Raw genomic sequence first — 25,800 nt, 5'->3', positions numbered from 1 at the left:
GCTCATAATAATGGCTGGAACGGAGTCAGTGGAATGGTATCAAACACATGGAATCCACGTTTCATGTGTTTGATACCATTCCATTAATGCCATTCCAGGCATCATTTGGAGCCGTCCTCCCCTCAGCAGCCTCCACTGATATGTGCTCCTCCATCCATATGTTTACCAGTGTATATATAGCTAGCAGGGTATGGAATACAGACATCTACAGGGACGGTATATATCCACAGTACAGTAAATGGCAAATTCAAAGAGCTACTTCACAAATACAGCAGTGGATAGGATTATAGAGTTGAGCTGACAGCCCGTAAATTGGATTTTAGTCAATCCAGGAGAGAGGAGGGGGGTGAACACAAATTGTAGGGGTACAACACTGACAAAAATGAGAAATGTGCCGTTTTCAAGATAGACACAGCTCTGTTCTGACAGACAACATCCCATTTGCAAATGTGATTTCACGAAACACAAGGAGAGAGGAAGGTATTCCCATAACATCCAAATGGCTGATTATAGTTGTAAAGAAGCTGTGTAAAAACACGATAAAGCAGCTACCCATTATTTCCTGTCAACTGTTGCCTGTCAATACACACGGAGCATATTTGTACACAATTTGATTTGTGTCACACTTCTCTCATCTCAAGCCATGTGTATATTCCTGAGAACAGCCATTTCAGCTTGCTGTTTCTGAAATGCTTACACGCCATTTCAGTGTGGGAATGGAAGGCTTGAAAATGTGCGACACTAGAGGCACAACATCACCAAAGAATGTGTATTCGATTGAATCGGATAAAAATGAATGGTTTAAGAAAACAGTAGTTTTAACAGTGAGCTAATGGTTAAGTTGTGTGTGTATGTGGGTGGAGATGCAGGAGGTGCATGGTGAGTGTACTCCTCACATTGACAAACATCGCCCCCTGTTGGAACTAGTCGGAAATATACAGGATATAATTGATCCTATTCACCACAACCCAACCCAACACATATCAGGAAACGATCAAATCTAAAGTGTGTCACAATAAATTCAGCTATATCATACTAAAGAAGAGCTTTACAAGTGATATTGAAATGATTTGCCTCTACTGTACCTTACCAACACCTTGAGCGATTTCATTGCACAAGCAGGAACTATGCACAGCCAATAACGAGGAGGATGTGTTATATTATGCATTCATTAAAGGTCACAAATATAAGAAGATAGAAAATTGTTATTTAGGTAAGGCTACTGTACGGATCTTGACATTTCCTAGAAAATGACCTTATAAGTGGGACACCCTCCCATACCAACTGCCCAAATCTTCATCAACACACACACCAAAATGATGAAACATGAAACAAACCCTATTAAAACCCCACTAAGGAAACACACCATAGCACGATGGTAACAAATGAAGCCCTTAAGCTCAGGCCAGGCAATTGCAGTGGACTCTATTGTCTTCAGGTTCTCTCTGCTGGAGTGCACACCAATCTGCAGTTTCAGGCAATCTGCAGGTCCAGGACCTCAATAACTGGGGTCTTCTCTTTCACTCGCTCCATTTCCCCCTCCCTCACTCCCCCAATCTTCTCCCCCTCCTCGGTGCCCGTTCAGGACTGGCTGGAAGGGTCACATGTGACAGTGCTGAGAGTCAGCGAGTCACAGAGCAGTGCTATAGAGATAATTGCCATGTGATAGAGGTGATTGCCTGCTGGCACCAGGGGAGAATAATGCCATCAGGTTGCAATAAAGAAGCAGATGCCTGACACTAAATGGATGCTGTAGCAACGGGCAACTTTTTCCCTGCTTCTTTTCTTCTGCCTTCGTTTCTTTTCTTTCCATTCCAGAGCGAGAAAAGGTTATGGCCATGATGATGAAGATTCAGTTCAATGCAATTTAGCTCTTTGTCTGCCACAGACATTTTGCTAGCTACTGCCAAGGATAAATAAGAAGAAATATACTGTAGCAATGGCTTTTGAATATGGATGAAAGTCTTAGAAAAAAAGAAAAACACATGAATAGTAGAAAATGACTGAATATCTCTGTCAACACTTCCAGTTGGTGGACAGTCTTTTTATCAGAGCCAGTTTGTATTACCCACTTCATTCCAACATAATTACATGCTTCAGCTTCCAATTTGCTGCATTTTAATTCTGAAAAAGCATCACTGAATGCCATGTTGTTATCCATGACAATCTGGCAGCTGGCATGAAGGACTGCATTATCTATGCATGTAAAGTCACAGCTATACGGAGACCTTCTGCCTCAGTCTGTTATTCTACCATCTAGGCCTGCTGCAGCTTCCATCAACTTGTATAGGCCACTGGCAAATGGGTTGCAAGGTTATTAGAGTAAGCCCAAGTCCCCAACTCCTATTGAAAGCAGGCAGAAGATCCTGAGAGGGGGACAAAAGCCACTGACTTGTGTGACAGTATGCTCTGATACAGGGGCCAATCAGATCAGAGGCCTTTTGCCCCAAACCTCCGACCCCAGTCTAAACTTAATGAGGGCATTAACACCATCTCTATCCCACACCAACCACAGCTCTCACATTGACTTCTTATCATTGTTTGTTTTCTTGGTCGTGCTTTTTAGTTCTCCTTGCCGCCGCTTTTTCCAAACCCCTAAAAGCTCAATTTATCTTATTCAAATGGATGATCCCCATTTGTCATGTTGATAAAATTATGCAAATGACAAAAGGAGTTAATAGATAGTGGTGGTAAGGCATGTGGCTAATGGATGAGGTGCCAGCGGCGCCCGTTTTGTGGCAGGACAGCCGCTTTTAGGTTACCTGACAGGGGCATTGAGGGAAAATAATTGGCTTTTCCTATCCAGGGACTCCATGCAAATACAGGGAGAGTGGCATCTTCTGCCTCAGCCGCACAATATCGTCATTAACATCAGAGCTAGCTAGTTGCAAAGGCATTTGATTTCTGCTTAGCTGAGTCAGACTCGGGGTGCCAATCCACTTTTTCAACAGGACGGAGGGCGCTGTGGGATATTAAACAGGAATGGGATTGTCCGATTGTGTCCATGTTTTTCCTCCACATACCTGCATTCCTTATCGTGAATTAGATGCCCTACAAAATAACATTGATTTCCCAGATAAACCCACTGGTCCAGAGGTTGTAAACACCTTCGTACAATGATGGATTTTCTCTGGAATTAGGCCCTCAGTATCTGAGACGGAGTGCAGAAATACTAGACGTGTGTGGGTATATTCTAGGCAGTATTGGATAGAGAATGGGTTTATCTGTGTGTTCGTGCTAAGTGGTGTCAGCCTAGTTCTTTATCACTGTGTCCAGTGTAAATGGACTGTCATTACAGGTTGCTGCTCGTGACACGCCAGTGGCACCGCGGCAAGTTAAAAAGAGCCCAGCGAGCGGAGCCACAGAGATGTCACTGCCCCTCCACTTTACCTTACACAACCAGAGAGGGACACACAGAGAAGTTTGACAAAGGAAGATAAATGCAATTCAATTCTGCCTCTGAACTTTCCCAGGTCCCTAGAGACAGGAATAATGTGCACATGTCAATCCGTTGATTTGAATGAGCCCAACAGACAGCTATTGAAAGATTCCTACAGCTGCTGACAGCCCTCCGACTGTGAGAAAAGACAGATTCACTAAACATAGGTTGACAGACTTCCCCCCCCCCCCCTTCCTTTCTTTTATTCCGCTCTACTTTCCATGCACTATACACCCATCAACCCCATCTATACCTCCCTCTATAACTTTCCTATGCTACTCTCTCTCCCTCTCCCCCCCACCTCTCTCTCTCGCTCTGTCTCTTCCTCATACTTTCTTCGGTCACTTTTCTCTCATCTCTCGCTTTATTCTAATTCTCGCTCACCGCCCATCCCTCATTTCCCTCCCTTCTCCCTCCCTCTATACTAACCTCTCTCCCTCTCTCTCCCCCCCTCCTGTTCCCCCAGCTCATGCAGCAGCAGGCAGCCATCATGGCAGCGAGCCACGGGGGCTACCTGACGCCCAGCATGGCCTTCCCCGCCACCCAACTCCACCAGATGGGGGCACTCAGCATCAACGGCCTCCCACCCAACTCCATGACCCCGGTGTCTGGGGAGTTCCACCAGGCACTGGGTAAGCAATGCGTTTCATTCCCTTTGGGTGAGTGGGTGTAAGTGTGTGTGTGTGTGTTTATGTGTGTGGGTGGAGTTTGGGAGATGGGGGGGAGGAAGAGGGAAGAGAGAACTGCCTACTGATAATCCAAAACTATTCCGTTGGAGAAAAAAAGAAAAGAAAATGCATTTGATGTGATTTGCATATTTATGTTGTGTATGCAGATATATTTTGCTGCGGTAAATCGAATCGGGAGCATAATAGATACGTTTACAGGTACAGGCACTAATTTCTCCTCCGTCTTTTGACCTTGTGCTTTGAAACACTTACACAGGATCTGCATGCACTTCCCTCAGTTTTCCATTACAAACGGCCCCATCATTCTATACAGACACATTACAGGGAGCGCAGCAGAGGACTTTGAGATAGCTACCGCATAACATTAGCTTATTCAGCAATATTTCATTTTTTGTGAAACTGAGGAACCCACAAGATCCTCGCTCACAAAGCATGCATCAAAATGAATAATACAAATTCTAAGTCTTTGTTGTGTTTATTTGTATATTTCCCCTGACATTGCAGTATAGTGAGTTTGGTAACTGTATAACATTAGAACTGTATAGCTGTGAGGGAATCAACAGTCAAGACTACGCATCTGTCTGACATGACCCATTTTAAAGCACATTTACGTTCTACTCTGAAAATCTATATCACAGGTTAGAATGGGTTCTGTCAGTGACCATCTCTCTCTCTCGCTCATGACTGAATGCATACATGTATATCTGATGGAACATGCCAATATGCACATGCTGTGTACTGTATATATGCACTAAGTTAAGCATGGTAGTGGTGGAGGCTGGAGAGGAGCTATTTGTCAAATATTTACAGTGACATTTTTTTTAATGCAAAGTGGGCACTTTTTTTAACACAGGTAATCAATCAAAGGCAGTGATTAAAAGTTTAGCTGCGGTGCTTCTTCTTCGTTGGTAATACAGGACAGAATTCCACTGCATTGTATGTGTTGTGTTCAGTATTTATACTGAAGCGTGACTGCAGTACAGTGCTCCTCTGATGAAAGACCAAGAGACAGGATCCCCACATGCACTTCATATGCACACATTGTATGCACTATGTATGCAGCAAATACATAATACTGATTTGAAATGTACATAAGTGCATCATCAATACTGAGCCATATCAGATATTCATTTCATATACATTTAACCTTTTCAAAGGGCTTCATAATACTGCACCACCTTGTTCGAGAGAGCAATCCACTATGTTATAATCATAAGAAAAATAGGCTATTGCAGGGGGGCTGGAATCAATGGCTTATCAATCTGCAATGCAAGGAGCTTAATGAACTGGCCTTTGGTATTGAAAAGAGCTCACCATGGTGTGTGTTCCCTCTCAGAAATCCGAGAAGCGCTGAAATATGTCTAGCATTTGACACGTTTCTGTGTAAGCTACAGTCTGCTGATTACTTTTATTATTGAATCCAATGCATTATTAATCACTGCAAGAGAGAGAATTTCCAAGGACTACAATAAATATGAAAGGAATTTGGATTCCATTCATTGGAGTCTGTGCTGATAGGCAGCAGACTGGTGTATGTAGGCAACAGCCTCCCCTTTCACATGTCGACTGGTGCCATGACTTATTTAAAGTTCATTGAAGGAGCACATAACATTACTGGCAAGGCTGTCTGTTTAAGGGAGCTGAGAGCCACTTAGAGACTTTGAGACTCATGCAGTGAATAAGTGGAATAATTCATTGTAATGTTAGAGGCATGCTTTCATGTTCTTTACTGATGCTGGCCCACAAAGTTGTCTCATCGACTCTCCATATCTTGACACAATGCATTGCCATTATACTTAGATTTGTCCCAAAAAATTCAGCAGTGCCAAATATGCGGCTTAGACATCAAATATAGAAAAGTGTTAGCCTCTATGTTCATAACCTTAGCCTAAATCTCCTTAATAACCCGAAGAAGTCCATTGGATGATGACAGGCGCCTCGCTAAGTCCCACAATGCAGTGCTTGAATTACCATAAATTACAAACAGTGTCGTAAAAATGACCATTCAAAGCCTGGCTGATCTTGAGGTAAACGTGGTGCATTACCCTCTCTTTTAATGATCTGAATCACCTCTGCGCACGCCTGCCTACCACAACATAAAGCTTGTGCACCACAGCAGAAAAAGTTTCAAGCGCCAGAAATGTTAAGGGGTGCTTTCTGAAAACAATGAAACACCCATTTGATCAACAGATGTAAAGCATTTCAGCTTGATGGCGTATAAGCAGCCTGCCAGATGGTTGACTTGATTAGAGCATGTATCCTTACAATGATGCATGATGATGCTTTTTGACAATAATGTTCAGCAGGTGCACTTCCTGAGCTTCAAGAGAAACAAAAATGAAACAAACAAAAAATGCCGATCCCAGGGGATAGATATGGGGAGGGGAACGGCAGTCCTTTGTTAGGTCGATCACATGACCAGGAAGTGTGTAATCAAAATGACATAATGTTACGTTCCAGAGCGCTGCTCTACATGGGCTTAATACATCCATTACATACATATAGGGCCCTGCCTAACCACACTCCCATTCAATTCAGCCCTGATTGTGTCATTGATGGAAGTGGGTTTGGATTGGGGTCAAAAACATGATGCAGGACAATTCCAGAGTGACTAATGCCACAGTTGAAGCAAATGAGCTGTTTGACATAGTGTTTGTGACCCCCAGAAGGGCTCTGAGCAGCACCACGCCTCAGTGGGAACGCCTGCCTGCCTGAGCTCAGGGCGGCCTCACCTTGGGTAGCTGTGTGTCACGTTCGCCATGGGATACCAGCTCAGACAGAATAACCACTTTGGCACAAGCCACATTCATCCTACCAGGGTTGCTGCATACAGACCACTATATCGAATCACATTTTATACAATATGTACCATATATAGTCTCAGCATCATCTAATAGAACTCCATTTTGGACTTTTTAAGGACTTTACCACATTAACATGAATAACACCTTTTAATGACAAAAAGTAATTTTCAGTAGCATTAGTAGTTCTCTTGGAATCTTAATCTACACCCTTTATAACATTTTAGACCTTTCTTCATTCACGTTTGAACAACCAGAACAGTTTGAGTGCAGTTTGCCCTCCGAGTACGAGCGCACCTAGTTTTTGAATCAATAAATGAAAACATCTGTTATGAATGCTTATTCCTTGCTTCGCTGAGAGACAGTCCTTGTGTTCATATTGACTGTCCTGCTCTCCAAAATGGGTCCAGTGCTCCTTGTTGATTTGAATGTATAACTAGCATAAAAAATACTCTTATGCTTCTTTCTCAGTGCAATCTCAACAATTTCCCCCAAGAACAGACGGTAATAATGTAAATGTAATTATGCGTTCATAACATAAAACCAAGTGGAATATGTAGTATACTCACTTCATGGTATAATAACCTTAGAGAGCTGACAGGTAAAACCAAGTGGAATATGTAGTATACTCACTTCATGGTATAATAACCTTAGAAAGCTGACAGGTAAAACCGAGTTGTGAAATTTAAGCAATCTCTTGACCCGTAGTTTCCTATTGACCCATTCTGGAGTGCAAAACAACATGTCATTATTATGGGACAACGCATTCAGTAAACAGGCATTCAGTAAACAGGCATTCAGTAAACAGGCATATGTAAACAGGCACATGCTTGTGTGTGCATCGTAAACACTCTATGAATATGATTTTCACAATGCGAGGCTATATGTCCACTGGAGTATAAAATGAAATGTCTTGTTATGTATGGCACCGTATGGAGTACAATATTTCTCCTACTCTAGCTAGAAATACATTAGTCGAGGTCTGCTCATGTTTAAGAACATAATATTTGCGCAGTAACGGTAGTTCATGGAATGGTATGGTTGTGTGGAAAGTAATATGCAGGAAAATGGAATCAGATTCTCAGTATATTCTTCGTAATCCACTTATGCCTTAGATAGGTACTGTATCTACACACAAGTTTTCGAGCACTTTCGGCCTCTTTTCTCCCTCAGAGCTGAGTAGCATTCATTATTAAGTGTGCTTGCTGAAAGCAAAGCACAACTTTACAAATGGTTTATACTTAATAATAATAATTGTTATTATTATTATTCGCCTCCCATTGCCACCTGTAGGGCCAAAACCGTTAAAGCTACCAACACCAAAATAACTTTAAAACATGCAGACTGGCACTGGCACTGATGCTTCAAAAAAATCATACATCTCAATGCATTTCAGGTGCTATAGACTTGAATGGGAAAAATTCTGGTCGCAACTAGTCTTCAACCGTTTAAGCTAGAAACGCCATTCAAACTCAAATGTGCAGACTGGTCTATAATAGTGTGCTTGTATACAGCTTTTTGATACCATGTATACTTTTTGAACTATAACCGTTTTAAGATGTGCATAAAAGCTCCATAGATTTCAAAGGCAAAATTTCGGATACACCTCAAACTGACTCAACATAGATGGCTTCAACACAGCCTTTTGCTTCCGTTTCTACTTCAAAAACTATAAAGCTTGTTGTAACCCCATTCATTTCAATGGTGGAACGCAGGCTTCAACATTCTAAACTGAAATCATTGCTACGACACTTTCAGAATGTATCCCCATTCATATCAATGGTGGAACGCAGGCTTCAACATTCTAAACTGAAATCATTGCTACAACACTTTCAGAATGTATCCCCATTCATATCAATGGTGGAACGCAGGCTTCAACATTCTAAACTGAAATCATTGCTACGACACTTTCAGAATGTATCCCCATTCATTTTGAGAGGTTAAAAACACTTGTATTATACTATTATTATTATTATTATTATTATAATTATTATTTAGGGAAAACTCATTGATACCAGGGTCTCATTCCCAAGGGTGCCCTGATCATAGTAATTCATTCTATGGCTTATGATGATATAGTATTCACTCTAGCCTACTAAACTAACCCACTATAACAACGATACAGCTACAAACCACCCCAAAATATGTCACTATAACTAACCCATAGCCTATGAAACCACTATTACTACCAGTACTACTACTGCAATTACTACTACTACTATTATTTTACAACCATAAATACAATTTTTCTAGTTTGAAGCTGTAGTCGCTCACATTACACTTGAACATGACTCCCTGCAGCTGTCTCCTCCATGATCCACTGGGCTCTCTCTGGCGCCAAACGTCCCCAACGAGCATCATCTCCCACCCTGTGACTTTTAGAATCTTCTTTCTCTGGGCTCTTATCACACGTGCGCTGCGTCTGCCTGCTGACCCTGAAGCACACGGCGGCCGCGGCCCACTGCTAAGCCTTGGAAAATGAATTTCCCTGATGATGGAGAGGCTGCATTATGGCGCGGTACAATAGAGTGCGTGTGGTCGGCCAGACTGGCTGTCTGAACCCTCAGAACGGGGAGCAGCAGTCTCCTGGGCCCCGCCAGAGAATGGGCCAGAGCTGCAGTCTAATTCATCACAGTTCTGCAGGAAACAAGCAAATGCGGGGAGCTTAAAAAAAGGAAATGGTGCAAAAGGCACAACAGCTCTCGCCGGGACCCGGGCAATTCCCCTGGTCACAGCGGTTGGCTGCATGAGTGTCAGGCTCCCCACTGCTTAAACTGTGCTCCGAGTGCGTGGGTAGTCTCAGGCTGACATGGCTCTGTGCAGGTTTTTCTGTGTGTGAGCCACAGCCTATTTACCAAGGCATTAGCATTACTCCCAGCCATGCAGCATAGCATACCCACCATATGTATCCATCCCTATGTGGACTTTTCTTTAGGGGCTCTTTACCGAGGAGGACAAATTGCTATGATGGCATGCCTGAGGGTTTCCGTGACAACCGGCCTTTCTGTCCAATCCCGTCTTGGCTCCAGATTGAAAGGTGGTCCCCAGGGGGCCCGTTTCTCAGCGAGGGCTGATGCTCTACCACGGAGCAGCCTTTCAAAGTAGCCATCATCCATAGTGAGATCCTCCTCAAATGGACTCATTCACATTCCGCCCAAGATTGCACACTTCCAACAAGAGGCTGGTTTAAAATTCATCGAACTAGAGAGGAGCATCCAATTCTAACCGTAAAACATCCTGCAACCGTGTGTGTGTGTGTGTGTGTGTGTGTGTGTGTGTGTGTGTGTGTTATGTGCTCATGGTGTGCCAAGCTATCTGATCTTTTTCATGATATATAAAGAGAGTAGGCTACACTGAGTCCACACTGAGTAAATGTTTCACTGTAATCTCCCCTATCTCGTCAGAATCTTACTGGAGTTGCATAGTGGTTTCATCATCCCGCTCGCACTCGGAGCCAGCAGGCTATCGCACAAACACTACAGACAGGCTCATTTTTCACAGGTTGACTTCCCAGTGATCCAGCGGGATGTGTCACCACCAGCGCCTGCTATGTGACAGTTTCGTGTAGGAATCCTGTCTTTGTGATGGAGAGGATGTGTAGCGAGCAAAAGTGTGTGTGTGTGTGTGTGTGTGTGTGTGTGTGTGTGTGTGTGTGTGTGTGTGTGTGTGTGTGTGTGTGTGTGTGTGTGTGTGTGTGTGTGTGTGTGTGTGTGTGTGTGTGTTGTGTGTGTTCGATAGTCTGTAAAAGTAGAAATGTCCTTGTCCCGGCAGGTCTTAGCTCTCCACCAGCCAACATCACCACTCCCAGCATCGTCACTCCCATCGTCAACGGCTTCACGGGCATCCCCCACCATCAGCCCAACGGACATCCCGCCGTGGAGACCATGTACAGCAACGGCCTGCCGTCCTATTCCACCCAGAGCCCCACCGCCGCAGACACCCTCCAGCAAGCCTTCACCGGAGTACAGCAATACACAGGTAGGCCTTATGTACACACTGAGATAAGACCTCAAGGCTCATACCAAACTGAGGTGCAGTAAATTCATATGATGCATTTTTTGTAGTATGGTAATGAAACCCTACACTACTTTCTTACAACACATGTGGTACTTTATCGCTACTAGTTAACATTATGTAAGGGATAATCAACGAGGGGCTATGCGTTCTATGTGAAAATAATGAACAACGTGGAAGGTGTGTTCTACGACGCGTTAGGTAGTTGATTATCCCTTTTATACCACAGCTATAATGTAACACATTTGCCACTAGGAATGTGTTCATTTGCCTGTAGAAATGTGTTCAACATCTACTGAAGTAGCTAGCAAGTTTAATAGATAGCTAGAGTAGTTGCCGTGGTAGCAAAACAAACAGACTCGCTAGTTTAGCTAACCAAACCACAGATAGGTCAATGAGCTTTAGTTGTAAAAAATCTTTGACCAAACCATCAGTTCTAGCTTGCTATTATGAAAATCGAATTCAACAATGCCAATAATGTTTTCAATTCGGCTCAAACAAAACATGTAAAAATTCATTATAGCCATTGAATTCTACCATGCTGTTCATTATAGGGAAATAATGCACGCTCTAGAATGCCCTTCAAGCCAATCAGAAACTAGTATTCAACAATGTCATGGTGTAATTAAGCAAAAGGCACAAGGGGGCGTGGTATATGGCCAATATACCATGGCTAACGGCTGTTCTTATGCACTACCCAACGCGAACCCCGAGGTGCTTTATTGCTATTATAAACTGGTTACCAACATAATTAGAGCAGTAAAAATAAATGTTTTGTCATACCCGCGGAATACGGTTATAGATACAGCCAATCAGCATTCAGGGCTCGAACCACCCAGTTTATAATGCAGATTATACCATGGAATTGTTTAATAGTTGTTTCTGATTGTTGTGAAGGGAATACTAGGGCGCTCATTATTTCCGTATAAGGCATGGTATATTTGCACGGAAGAATTCAGGGGCTATAGTTCATTCTTACATGTTCTATGTGTGTGCTGCTTTTGAAAGCAAAAGTTGAACTGAAAACATTATTGGTATTGTTAAATTCGATTTTCATAATGGCAAACTGATGGTTTGGTTAGCTAAACTAGTAAGAGTTTGTTCGGTTACCACGGCAACTACTGTAGGTATCTAGTGAACTTGCTCGCTACTTCAGTGGATGTTGAACAACACATTTCTAGCGTGTAGTGCAACACACCTTCCACGTAGTTCATCATTTCCCATAGAACGCATAGCCCCTCGTTGATTATCCCTTACATGCTACATTTAAGTGATAATGCCAGAGAAACCGGTGTTTGGAGGATATATTGCACGGTCTTTGGAGGCATTATCACTTTTATACAACGGGTTACTAACATCTTCAAATAATGATTGACATATTCTCATAAAAAAACATGATTTTGATGAATATATTCATACAATTTCGTCCTTCCACGAGATATAGTCCCGACACAAATGTAGGGTTGCTACCCAAGCAGGCTGGTCGTTCGTTCTATTGGTTCGGTTGATAGAGACGCGACCCAGTCATTAAGTCATGTTCTGTATCTATGGACCCAGTCGTTCAGTCTTGTTGTTCTGTATCTATGGACCCAGTCGTTCAGTCTTGTTATTCTGTATCTATGGACCCAGTCGGTCAGTCTTGTTGTTCTGTATCTATGGACCCAGTCGGTCAGTCTTGTTGTTCTGTATCTATGGACCCAGTCGGTCAGTCTTATTGTTCTGTATCTATGGACCCAGTCGTTCAGTCTTGTTGTTCTGTATCTATGGACCCAGTCGGTCAGTCTTGTTGTTCTGTATCTATGGACCCAGTCATTAAGTCATGTTCTGTATCTATGGACCCAGTCGGTCAGTCTTGTTGTTCTGTATCTATGGACCCAGTCGGTCAGTCTTGTTGTTCTGTATCTATGGACCCAGTCGGTCAGTCTTGTTGTTCTGTATCTATGGACCCAGTCGGTCAGTCTTATTGTTCTGTATCTATGGACCCAGTCGTTCAGTCTTGTTGTTCTGTATCTATGGACCCAGTTGTTCAGTCTTGTTGTTCTGTATCTATGGACCCAGTCGGTCAGTCTTGTTGTTCTGTATCTATGGACCCAGTCGGTCAGTCTTATTGTTCTGTATCTATGGACCCAGTCGGTCAGTCTTGTTGTTCTGTATCTATGGACCCAGTCGGTCAGTCTTATTGTTCTGTATCTATGGACCCAGTCGGTCAGTCTTGTTGTTCTGTATCTATGGACCCAGTCGGTCAGTCTTGTTGTTCTGTATCTATGGACCCAGTCATTAAGTCATGTTCTAAATCTATGGACCCAGTCGGTCAGTCTTGTTGTTCTGTATCTATGGACCCAGTTGTTCAGTCTTATTGTTCTGTATCTATGGACCCAGTCGGTCAGTCTTATTGTTCTGTATCTATGGACCCAGTCGTTCAGTCTTGTTGTTCTGTATCTATGGACCCAGTTGTTCAGTCTTGTTGTTCTGTATCTATGGACCCAGTCGGTCAGTCTTATTGTTCTGTATCTATGGACCCAGTCGGTCAGTCTTGTTGTTCTGTATCTATGGACCCAGTCGGTCAGTCTTATTGTTCTGTATCTATGGACCCAGTCGGTCAGTCTTGTTGTTCTGTATCTATGGACCCAGTCGTTCAGTCTTGTTGTTCTGTATCTATGGACCCAGTCGGTCAGTCTTGTTGTTCTGTATCTATGGACCCAGTCGGTCAGTCTTGTTGTTCTGTATCTATGGACCCAGTCGGTCAGTCTTGTTGTTCTGTATCTATGGACCCAGTCGTTCAGTCTTGTTGTTCTGTATCTATGGACCCAGTCGGTCAGTCTTGTTGTTCTGTATCTATGGACCCAGTCGGTCAGTCTTATTGTTCTGTATCTATGGACCCAGTCGGTCAGTCTTGTTGTTCTGTATCTATGGACCCAGTCGTTCAGTCTTGTTGTTCTGTATCTATGGACCCAGTCATTAAGTCATGTTCTGTATCTATGGACCCAGTCGTTAAGTCTTGTTGTTCTGTATCTATGGACCCAATCGTTCAGTCTTGTTGTTCTGTATCTATGGACCCAGTCGGTCAGTCTTGTTGTTCTGTATCTATGGACCCAGTCGGTCAGTCTTGTTGTTCTGTATCTATGGACCCAGTCGTTCAGTCTTGTTGTTCTGTATCTATGGACCCAGTCGTTCAGTCTTGTTGTTCTGTATCTATGGACCCAGTCATTAAGTCATGTTCTGTATCTATGGACCCAGTCGTTCAGTCTTGTTGTTCTGTATCGATGGACCCAGTCGGTCAGTCTTATTGTTCTGTATCTATGGACCCAGTCGGTCAGTCTTGTTGTTCTGTATCTATGGACCCAGTCGTTCAGTCTTGTTGTTCTGTATCTATGGACCCAGTCATTAAGTCATGTTCTGTATCTATGGACCCAGTCGTTCAGTCTTGTTGTTCTGTATCTATGGACCCAGTCATTAAGTCATGTTCTGTATCTATGGACACAGTCGTTAAGTCTTGTTGTTCTGTATCTATGGACCCAGTCGGTCAGTCTTGTTGTTCTGTATCTATGGACCCAGTCGGTCAGTCTTATTGTTCTGTATCTATGGACCCAGTCGTTCAGTCTTGTTGTTCTGTATCTATGGACCCAGTCGGTCAGTCTTGTTGTTCTGTATCTATGGACCCAGTCATTAAGTCATGTTCTGTATCTATGGACCCAGTCGGTCAGTCTTGTTGTTCTGTATCTATGGACCCAGTCGGTCAGTCTTGTTGTTCTGTATCTATGGACCCAGTCGGTCAGTCTTGTTGTTCTGTATCTATGGACCCAGTCGGTCAGTCTTATTGTTCTGTATCTATGGACCCAGTCGTTCAGTCTTGTTGTTCTGTATCTATGGACCCAGTTGTTCAGTCTTGTTGTTCTGTATCTATGGACCCAGTCGGTCAGTCTTGTTGTTCTGTATCTATGGACCCAGTCGGTCAGTCTTATTGTTCTGTATCTATGGACCCAGTCGGTCAGTCTTGTTGTTCTGTATCTATGGACCCAGTCGGTCAGTCTTATTGTTCTGTATCTATGGACCCAGTCGGTCAGTCTTGTTGTTCTGTATCTATGGACCCAGTCGGTCAGTCTTGTTGTTCTGTATCTATGGACCCAGTCATTAAGTCATGTTCTAAATCTATGGACCCAGTCGGTCAGTCTTGTTGTTCTGTATCTATGGACCCAGTTGTTCAGTCTTATTGTTCTGTATCTATGGACCCAGTCGGTCAGTCTTATTGTTCTGTATCTATGGACCCAGTCGTTCAGTCTTGTTGTTCTGTATCTATGGACCCAGTTGTTCAGTCTTGTTGTTCTGTATCTATGGACCCAGTCGGTCAGTCTTATTGTTCTGTATCTATGGACCCAGTCGGTCAGTCTTGTTGTTCTGTATCTATGGACCCAGTCGGTCAGTCTTATTGTTCTGTATCTATGGACCCAGTCGGTCAGTCTTGTTGTTCTGTATCTATGGACCCAGTCGTTCAGTCTTGTTGTTCTGTATCTATGGACCCAGTCGGTCAGTCTTGTTGTTCTGTATCTATGGACCCAGTCGGTCAGTCTTGTTGTTCTGTATCTATGGACCCAGTCGGTCAGTCTTGTTGTTCTGTATCTATGGACCCAGTCGTTCAGTCTTGTTGTTCTGTATCTATGGACCCAGTCATTAAGTCATGTTCTGTATCTATGGACCCAGTCGTTAAGTCTTGTTGTTCTGTATCTATGGACCATATCGTTCAGTCTTGTTGTTCTGTATCTATGGACCCAGTCGGTCAGTCTTGTTGTTCTGTATCTATGGACCCAGTCGGTCAGTCTTATTGTTCTGTATCTATGGACCCAGTCGGTCAGTCTTGTTGTTCTGTATCTATGGACCCAGTCGTTCAGTCTTGTTGTTCTGTATCTATGGACCCAGTCATTAAGTCATGTTCTGTATCTATGGACCCAGTCGTTAAGTCTTGTTGTTCTGTATCTATGGACCCAATCGTTCAGTCTTGTTGTTCTGTATCTATGGACCCAGTCGGTCAGTCTTGTTGTTCTGTATCTATGGACCCAGTCGGTCAGTCTTGTTGTTCTGTATCTATGGACCCAGTCGTTCAGTCTTGTTGTTCTGTATCTATGGACCCAGTCGTTCAGTCTTGTTGTTCTGTATCTATGGACCCAGTCATTAAGTCATGTTCTGTATCTATGGACCCAGTCGTTCAGTCTTGTTGTTCTGTATCGATGGACCCAGTCGGTCAGTCTTATTGTTCTGTATCTATGGACCCAGTCGGTCAGTCTTGTTGTTCTGTATCTATGGACCCAGTCGTTCAGTCTTGTTGTTCTGTATCTATGGACCCAGTCATTAAGTCATGTTCTGTATCTATGGACCCAGTCGTTCAGTCTTGTTGTTCTGTATCTATGGACCCAGTCATTAAGTCATGTTCTGTATCTATGGACACAGTCGTTAAGTCTTGTTGTTCTGTATCTATGGACCCAGTCGGTCAGTCTTGTTGTTCTGTATCTATGGACCCAGTCGTTCAGTCTTGTTGTTCTGTATCTATGGACCCAGTTGTTTGTTCTAAATGCCATACTGGCTGGCAACGTTCCTATTCCTTGCTAGCTAGCCAACTACGGCTAATTTACAGTCACATCAAACAGTGCAGCCAGAATAACAGCAAAGTAGCTGCATTTGCGTTTGTTAAAGCTGCTTTCTGGTGACATTTGGATACATCCATAACAATTATGCGCAATTTCACCTGGCATAGAAACTGTGCTCTCTTGTGAGGACACTGTTGTTCAGAGGAACTAGCCAACAACACAGCTAACGCCAATCATTTTAAACTGACGCTGGAAAGACTGCAACCTAGCTGCATTTTGTTTCATTTGGCCTGTTTTCTATTCGTATTTCTTTGTATGTATCCATAGAAAGGATGCCAGCTGATTCATGATTTCGAGTGGCTGTGAAAATCTGCCTGTCTGTCTTGTCCCGACTCCAGACACTTTCATTACTATGGGACAGCTGGAGATCGAATTTCAATATTATTGAAACAATGTTGCAAATGTCGGAGAGACAGACAGCAAGTTAATACAAATCTCAGCTGTTGAAAACCAATTGTTAGTCTAAAAGAAATGGGAGATAATGTCAAAATGCTTTTTATATTGGAGATCAAGTTTATAAGTCTGGCTGGGCTGATGAGACGGATTGCGCAGTGAGATGGAACAGAATAAATAGGCATTTCAACGTCATAGCTTTAGCCGGTGGTAACTTGTGGAATAGACACCCGCTGGAATGCGGTTTTAACCAATCAACATCCAGAATTATACCCACCCGTTGTATAATGAATGACAAACTGCAATACTGTAACTGAAAGCATACAGCATAACTGACCAACTATAATAAAGATTACTATAATAAAGATTGTTATAAATATTTACACAAATAGTTTGAGTATTCAGTGATGACCAAACCTACAGCAGCGCTGACATGAACCCCCCCCCTTCTCTCTGTGTTTCCCCTTCAATGTGTTGTAGCTATCTACCCAGCTGGCACACTGACTCCCATAGGCCAGACACTGCCTCAGCCATCACAGGTCATCCAGCAACAGCAACAGAGAGAAGGTGAGGGTGAGAGAACAATATTACTAACACTCTTTTACAACTATTGTACTACACTATTAGAAATAGTTAAATATTCACTGTTAATTGCTTCATTGCAATATTGTCTTTCAGATTTTGGCATTACACTTTCCTGGTAATGTTGTCTAGGTGTTATAATGCAGTGATTAAATGTTCCCTTTTTAGAAAGTGTTACATAGTACTCTAGCTGTGTGGAGGTATTATCTGGGGGGAAAGAAATGTAATCAAGCATCATCATCTTAGCATCTTTGGATGTGATGCAGTCTAGCAGGATTGACTTTAGCTTTAACCTTTTCCAAAATGTAGACAACATAGAGATTACATTTGAGCATCTAATGGTTGATTGTGTTGTGTAATCCATTGACTGGTTTCAAACACATTTATCGGTCACATCTCAATCTGCTTAGTTGATTGTCCTACACAGCATTATGATGACAACCGTGTGTAAATGTCATTTTGGTTTCACTATTTCTAAGTCATTACCAATCAGCTTTTCCTCATGCATTTATTATTATGTCGGCCTTTGTCTTGATTAAAGGTTGAGAGGTTTTGCTAGATTAGATGCTCGAATAGAGGTGTAATGCTCCCCGCTCGACATCTCCACGAAAACACATCATCAAGTCGCCACCTCAGTGATGTCATGCCGCCACACCGTGCAAAATCAAATCAAAGTTGGAAAATTCACAATTTTGTATTTGTGGTGGTAAACACAGCGTTGTTATTATTTCAAGGTAACGTTACCGAACTCCTAACAAATGTATTTCTTTGCCACTCCATTAGTCGTGCTCCTCAGATCTGTTCCCCGGCCAAATGAGAAGCCACGGGTCTGCAGGCAGCGGTAAATAAAGCAGTAAATAGGTCTGATTGTGGTTGCCATGGTTTCTGTGTGTTCGCAGGGCCCGAGGGCTGTAACCTGTTCATCTACCACCTGCCACAGGAGTTTGGAGATAATGAACTCATGCAGATGTTTCTGCCTTTCGGGAGCGTCATCTCCTCCAAGGTCTTCATGGACCGAGCCACCAACCAGAGCAAATGCTTCGGTGAGTTTTGTAATGGAGCCATAGTACAGTAGGTCATAGAGAGAAGGTCTATGTTTGTTCTATCGATCAATCTATTATCTTAAATATCATTTTCATGTATCGCAAACAAGGCAATCTGTACTTAAATATTTACATTTTTATATATTATCATGATAGTATGATTCCTGTGCTATTTCAACAAAATGTAACTTTTACATGAAACAAGTTGGTTGCCTATATTTCCCTTCTTATCTTACTAAGGATGTCCTTTGAGTTTGAAAAGCTTTTAGCTATTTTGTTCACAGCCAATCTTGGGAATACCATGTATGTGGTCACAGTCCCTGTGCCACTGTATTACTGTGTGGATGTGAAATTGACCTGAAAACTCATGTGAGGGCTTCTGCTGTATCAGCATCCAGATCACCGCTCTGTTACCCACACTACTTCCCAATACCCAGGGCGCACTGGGGCTGATTCACACGCCAACCTGGCCCTGGTCCCACTTGGCTCTGCCAACCCACAGACCAGACCTGTCTTTGGGCTTGAAAAAAAAGTGGGGATGAAGGGAGGGGGGAGAAAAAATGAGGGTAAGGCAAAGGACAATTATAGATCAACATTTGTTTTCAATTCAGGGAGCCGCACATCCCTGGGCAAAATTGATTGCCGCCCGGCTCTCAGGGGGGACTTAATAACATATAAATTTGCAGTATTGACTAATACACTATGCATTTACAATGTAATGTTAGGTCTGGGGACTGGGCTGCTCTGTAGGGTAATTAATGTAGAAGGCAGGGAGAGGGATAAACCCAGACTGATGGTGCTGGGAGAAAAGCTGACATTAAGAGCTCCCCTTAAACCTGCTTTAAGTCCACATCCTTCCCTGTTATTCGTGGCAGGGCCAGCCTAGGGCACCCCTCTCATCCTCTCTGCCTCCCTCTGTCCCCCGTAACCCATCCCCCTAATGGGGCAGTGTAGGCAGACACCTCCCCTCCCAGGTGTCAGGGGACCTGGGGAGGCTCCTGCTGTTTTTCCATGGGTCATCGACTGTTCCTAATGACACTATAGACGCTGGGGAGTGCATCAACCGGAGCCACACTCCACTGCAGTTTCTGGTCATTGACTTTCAAGGCTTTATTTTTACAGTTGATGGAAACAGGATGCTCAGCATGAGTTTGGACTTGAGTGTCTGGCGCCGTACGCATGTGCTTCTGCGTCGGCCTGTCTCTGTGTTCGCCTGTGTGGGTTCTGCTTCTCTGTGCAAGTGGAACAGCCACAATGGCATGCTCATTGATTTATAATCAAGAGCATTTGATAGTGTTTGCACAATGCTACATTGAGAAGCAAAATGGTTCAAATGACAGAAAATGCTAAATATTGTTCCAAATATTACTTTGGTTCCCATCAAAATAAGCCCTTTGATATAATCTGAAATAGTCCGTGCATAATGCGAGTGCATTGTCTGAAATCTTTTATTTGTTTCCTCATAATTGAAGTCATTGGATACCTATTTGGTTACTTTTCCATATTGACCGTTTTAGCTTTTAGGCTAATACACTTTTCCTGTCTTTTCTCCTAGGGTTTGTGAGCTTCGACAACCCAGCTAGCGCACAGGCAGCTATTCAAGCCATGAACGGCTTTCAGATTGGAATGAAGAGGTTGAAAGTCCAGTTAAAACGACCGAAGGATGCCAGCCGCCCTTACTGACACAACCTAGCCCTCAGTGTTCACTGCAACAGCACAGGTAAACCCAGTGGACTTTCTTATAGACTCAGACTTATAGAATGCCTGTCACCTAGAAATAGGATATCTGTCATCATGATAGACAAAGATAGATTGATTTGCAAATGTGGGCTGGCTTTCTCCAAACCATCACACTGATATCATGGGCGTAATTGAACTTTTTTTTTTTTTTTTTAAGATGGCAAATCTGTTTATCAAGAAACATCAAACATTCAAATAAAAGCAAGCTAGATCTAATCATGGCTTTGTTGGATTCTAGCTTGAAACATACTTCTTCATGTTACCATACTAGAACTTATTGATTACTTTAAATATTAGGAATATATATGTTGGGGTCAATGGAGGGCAACTAGAAAGGTGGTGTATGGAAAGTTACTGAGTGAGACAAGGGGGAGTGCAGAAAGTGTATATTCTGTTCAAACATGCTATTGTTGAATATCAATGATCTTAAGGAGGGAGGCAAAGGGCAACAGTCTAGTTTCAGTTCCTGATAAGGCAGGCCAGCTGTGAAACTAGGGAGGAGCGAGGAATTTGGCTCGAGGTCAAGTCAACGGATGAAGTGAGAAAAACCTCTGGGGGGGGCAGAGGGGCCCACCACAACGACTGTCCTACTGCCGTCCTACGACCGTCCTATCTCACACGCATACACCTCCATGTCCATGAAGGTTCTTGCATCAGGCAGGGCCATGACTACACCAGTGAGAGGAACCAGTTCAGTTCCTGACTAGCAACAGAGATGTATTGGAGCTGACCATGCCCAGTAGGACGTTATAAATACATGTGCTTGTGTAATCATACCTTGTCTTTGCAGCTGTATGACCCAGTATGGTTTAATACATCTAGCTTGAGCTTTCTTCAGAGTCCAACTGAACCTAACAATTTGATCTCTATTTTTTTAGGTTTTGAGGACAACTGAAGATATCTTGGAGTTCAACTTTTTTTCTTTGAAAACAAAATTTATGTTTAAAAAAAATCCACACAAGGAATTTTCGAAGACATATCAGCATTTACTTTTGAAGAAGACGTAGGCTATTGCAATGATGAAGAGATTGAAGATGGTGTGAAGGAGTTGGCAGCAGCTACACCGAAGGACTTCAACGCAACAAACGGCACAGTGCAAGAAATACAAGAGAAGTTATAAAAAAAACTGAAAAAAGATGTGAAACTTTTCTTGTTGAGACTTGAATTGTTAATTAAGCAACAAACAAACAAAAAAGCAGCAACAACAAATAGATTTCTATATACGTATTATATACACATATATATAAAGAAAGAGGCGCTTGTGGCTTTTACTATACTGGATAAATGAGGGTTAACACTTGAAGATCAAGAAAAACAGTGGAAAAAAAGAAGCTATTCTGTCCTACTGATGGACTTTCTTTCTCTTTCCCTCTTTCTCTTATTCTCTCACCATCTCTCAGCAAGCGCCAGACTATGACTTTCTGGGGTCACTGAGGTTTCCATTAGCTACAGTACAACTGAAAATCTTTCACCCCTAAGGGACCAAAGGACCAAACATTTTTATTGCTCTCAACAGTAATATAATATAGTATTAATGATACTAATACTACAAACTACTACTAATAATGTTACAAGTTAAAACTTAAGAAGAAACTTACTAGCTTCAGGTTGGAGCAGGAAAAGGGGTTTTTCTTTTATTTTCCTTTTACATTTATAGCTACTGGGTTTGAGAATATTAAAAAATCTAAAAAAATACAAAATAAAAAAAGTATTTTAAAAGCTATACTATTTTAGTGGACGTAGAATATGTGGATTAGAGATTGTTTTGGGCATGTTCAGATCTGCTGTTAGCAGTCATCATTCCAAATCTGGACTCATCATCTTGGACATATCTCTCTAGTAACTTCTCTGTGTTGAAGGAACAAAGCAACTCTGAGTAGCTGCTCATAAAGCGCCACACTGTAGTGCCAAAAGATATTCCGGAAATTGTGTCAAACCAAACATTCAAGACATACAGTGTATTGAACAATATTTTCAATCTTCTGCTGTTTCTAGTCCCCCTGTCAGCGCACTGTGTTCCATTGTGATGTATTATCATTGTAGACCACCATCTTTTTTTATTGCAGAAAAAGGCATTCCGTGTCAGGAAAAAGCGAGGCAGCGTCATTAAAGCACTGATAATACAGATTATCTGACCATAAAGCACAGCTGTAAAAGTGCCACCCGGTAGTGTGGATACGGAGCAGTAAAGAAGCTCAACATCTTTAACTGGTTAATAAAATATACAAATTACCCTGACAATGGTTATAAAATTGCCAACCAAGCGTTGCAGTGCCTACTGGGTCCTGCCCCCTACCGCTGCCAGCTTTCTCCAGCTGCTCTCTGCAGGGGGGGGGGGGGGGGGGGGCTCCTGCTCAAGCACATCTCTTTTAATAGGGACCATCAGTTTATGGGGACCTGAGACCTAACTCGCAACATAATTAGGATAATGCTAATATTGATCAGGTGGAGAGCAGCACTGCGGGGCACGAGATACACAATCAATTACACATTGGCATTTCGAATGAATTGACTGACTGACAGAGTTCATTTTTCACACAGCGCCTGCATGATAAATGCAGCAGCACCTTACCCCCTTCTCTCACTGCTTCAGGGAGGGACTAGACTGACACACATGTGCTGTGGGCCTGTTTGTGACTGCGAGACAGAATGCTATACTTTTAAAACACATATGACATGTGACATATGATATACAGAGCATTCGGAAAGTATTTAGACCCCTTTACTGTTTCCACATTTTGTTACGTCACAGCTTTATTCTAAAATGTATTAAATTGTTATTTTTCCTCATCAATCTACACACAATACTCTATAATGACAAAGCAGAAACATTTTTTTTTTAAATGAAATATTACATTTACCGAAGTATTCAGACCTTTTATTCAGTGCTTTGTTGAGTTACCGTTGGCAGCGATTACAGCCTTGAGTCTTCTTCAGTAATGACCCTACAAGCTTGGCACACCTGTATTTGGGGAGATTCTACCATTGCTCTCTGCAGATCCTCTCAAGCTCTTCAGGATGGATGGGGAGCATCGCTGCAAAGCTATTTTCAGATCTCTTCAGAGATGTTAGATCGGGTTCATGTCCAGGCTCTGGCTGGGCCACTCAAGGACATTCAGAGACTTGTCCCGAAGCCACTCCTGTGTTGTCTTGGCTGTGTGCTTAGGGTCGTTGTCATGATGGAAGGTGAACCTTCGCCACAGTCTGAGGATCTCTCTGTACTTTGCTCCGTTCATCTTTTCCTCGATCCTGGCTAGTATCCTAGTCCATGCCTCTGAAAAACATCACCACAGCATGATGCTGTCACCACCATGCTTCACCGTAGGGATGGTGCCAGGTTTCCTCCAGACGTGACGCTTGGCATTCAGGCCAAAGAGTTCAATCTTGGTTTCATCAGACCAGAGAATCTTGTTTCTTTAGGTGCCATTTGGAAAACTCCAAGTGGGCTGTCATGTGCCTTTTACTGAGGAGTGGCTTCCGTCTGGCCACTCTACCATAAAGGCCTGATGATTGGTGGAGTGCTGCAGAGATGGTTGTCCTTATGGAAGGTTATCCCATCTCCACAGAGGAACTCTAGAGCTCTGTCAGAGTGACCATCGGGTTCTTGGTCACCTCCCTGACCAAGGCCCTTCTCCCCCGATTGGTCAGTTTGGTCAGGCAGCCAGCTCTAGGAAGAGTCTTGTTGGTTCCACAGTGTTCTCGGGGACCTTCAATGCTGCAGACATTTTTTGGTATCCTTCCCTTGACATGCGCTGTCAACTGTGGGACCTTGTATAGACAGGTGTGTGCCTTTCCAAATCATGTCCAATCAATTGAATTTACCACAGGTGGACTCCAAGTTGTAGAAACGTCTCAAGGATGATCAATGGAAACAGGATGCACCTGTGCTCAATTTGGAGTCTCATAGCAAAGGGTCTGAATACTTATGTAAATAAGGTGTCTGTTTTTTATTTTTCATAAATGTGCAAACATTTCTAAAAGTCTTGTTTTTGCTTTGCCATTATGGGGTACTGTGTGTAGATTGCTGAGGAAAAACATGTATTTAATCCATTTTAGAATAAGCCTGTAACATAACAAAATGTAGAAATATTCAAGGGGTCTGAATACTTTCCAAAGGCCCTGTATCATTCCTGGAATGGAAACAAATAGTCTGTAGAGTTTATTTAGTATAGCGGCAAACAATGAGGTCAAACGGAGGAGCAAGTGTAGTGTAGTCCTTCCTGCCTGCCTGCTGTAGATGGGACTGAACTTAAGAGCAGATGCAATCTTTCCGGTGGGAATAGTAGCACGCTGACAGGAGAACTCTTACACCATGAGGAACAGCTTGGCTTTAGCAGCCTTAGGAGGTCAAATTAACAGCAAAATGATCCATCAATTAGACTGCAGCAGGCCTGACATTAAGTGTAGTTACTGCAGCTGCTGCTCGGAAGGGGAGTCACAAACAGGAACACAACAACAAAACCAACTCTGACGCAGACAGCGTGCTATTAGCCTGAAGAACCATTAATGTGTTGTCTAATAGTTGGCAACTCCTATATCCAGATGGAGACGATAATTTAAAGAGTATTAGTAAAAAGTAAACTGTTAAAGCAGTAGAATATACTATTCCTATGAAATATAAACATGTTTTACACTAATGATATGTTTGAGATGAAATCGGTTTGCAGATTTACGTTGTAGCAGTATTCCTACTCAACTCTATTCCCTTTTCTAATTTCCATCGCAAAGCCATTCAATCACCATACTCATTCTCCTATGATGCCGATCCATCTACCACTGAGGAAAGGCCTCTATCTCCTCTCTCTCTCCCCCTCCCACCCTCTCTATCCCTATCTCTTTCTCTCTCCTGCTCTCTGAGCACTGCCCTGTGCCCTGCTCACTCTGAATATGTAGACGCTGTTCTTTTCCACCACACATCCCGTCTGTCTGATGTCTGGCAAATGGCATATCTGCTTGAATAACTGGGCAACAAACCATCTGAATGAGAATTTGACTGCGAGGATGTGACTGAGCAAGTACCAGCATGTATATTTAGTGCTCTCTGAAGAGTTCTGAATGTAATCCTCAGCATTGATACCAAAAGGACAATGCACACTAACCTTGACCACTGAAAGCTACAAAAGGCTGGAGTTCTTGTATGCTGTCAAAGTGCTGTAATGCCTTTATCAACATCAGAGGTGCCAAATCTCAGCCGAGTGCGTTTATAAAGGGGACAACCTCTGTTTAATTCCCCCATCAGACATTCAAATGTTCATATTGTAAAGCTAAAAAAGGAAGAAAAGCCAATAGCAGACGACGGATTCACGATATTCATATGCAGCCGTGCAAATATGTGGTAGTAGATGTTTAATGACGTATTAACAGTTGAAATATTAGCAAATTAGAGAACAAGATTGATTAAGAACATAATGAAAGTGTTGTTTTTTTTTGCAAGGTAGATATTTACCCGTATTTGCCAAA

The 25,800-nt window shown here is 42.7% G+C and overlaps 1 protein-coding gene across 1 annotated transcript in view; it reads left to right on the top strand.

Moving 5' to 3' along the window:
* LOC115108298 (CUGBP Elav-like family member 5) overlaps nucleotides 1-22,663 on the top strand; it is a 68,227-nt gene extending 45,564 nt beyond the window's left edge. Inside the window, exons 8-13 of the mRNA XM_029632458.2 lie at nucleotides 3,906-4,071; nucleotides 10,701-10,907; nucleotides 17,456-17,548; nucleotides 18,457-18,600; nucleotides 20,156-20,320; nucleotides 21,219-22,663. Of these exons, the coding sequence (XP_029488318.2) occupies nucleotides 3,906-4,071; nucleotides 10,701-10,907; nucleotides 17,456-17,548; nucleotides 18,457-18,600; nucleotides 20,156-20,283 (738 nt within the window). The 3' untranslated portion in view covers nucleotides 20,284-20,320; nucleotides 21,219-22,663. The remainder of the gene's footprint in view (nucleotides 1-3,905; nucleotides 4,072-10,700; nucleotides 10,908-17,455; nucleotides 17,549-18,456; nucleotides 18,601-20,155; nucleotides 20,321-21,218) is intronic.
* Nucleotides 22,664-25,800: the final 3,137 nt, after the last annotated feature.

This window comes from Oncorhynchus nerka, linkage group LG24 (assembly GCF_034236695.1).
Source record: "Oncorhynchus nerka isolate Pitt River linkage group LG24, Oner_Uvic_2.0, whole genome shotgun sequence".
Classification (NCBI taxonomy): domain Eukaryota; kingdom Metazoa; phylum Chordata; class Actinopteri; order Salmoniformes; family Salmonidae; genus Oncorhynchus; species Oncorhynchus nerka.
This window is presented reverse-complemented; position numbering and strand designations above follow the sequence as displayed.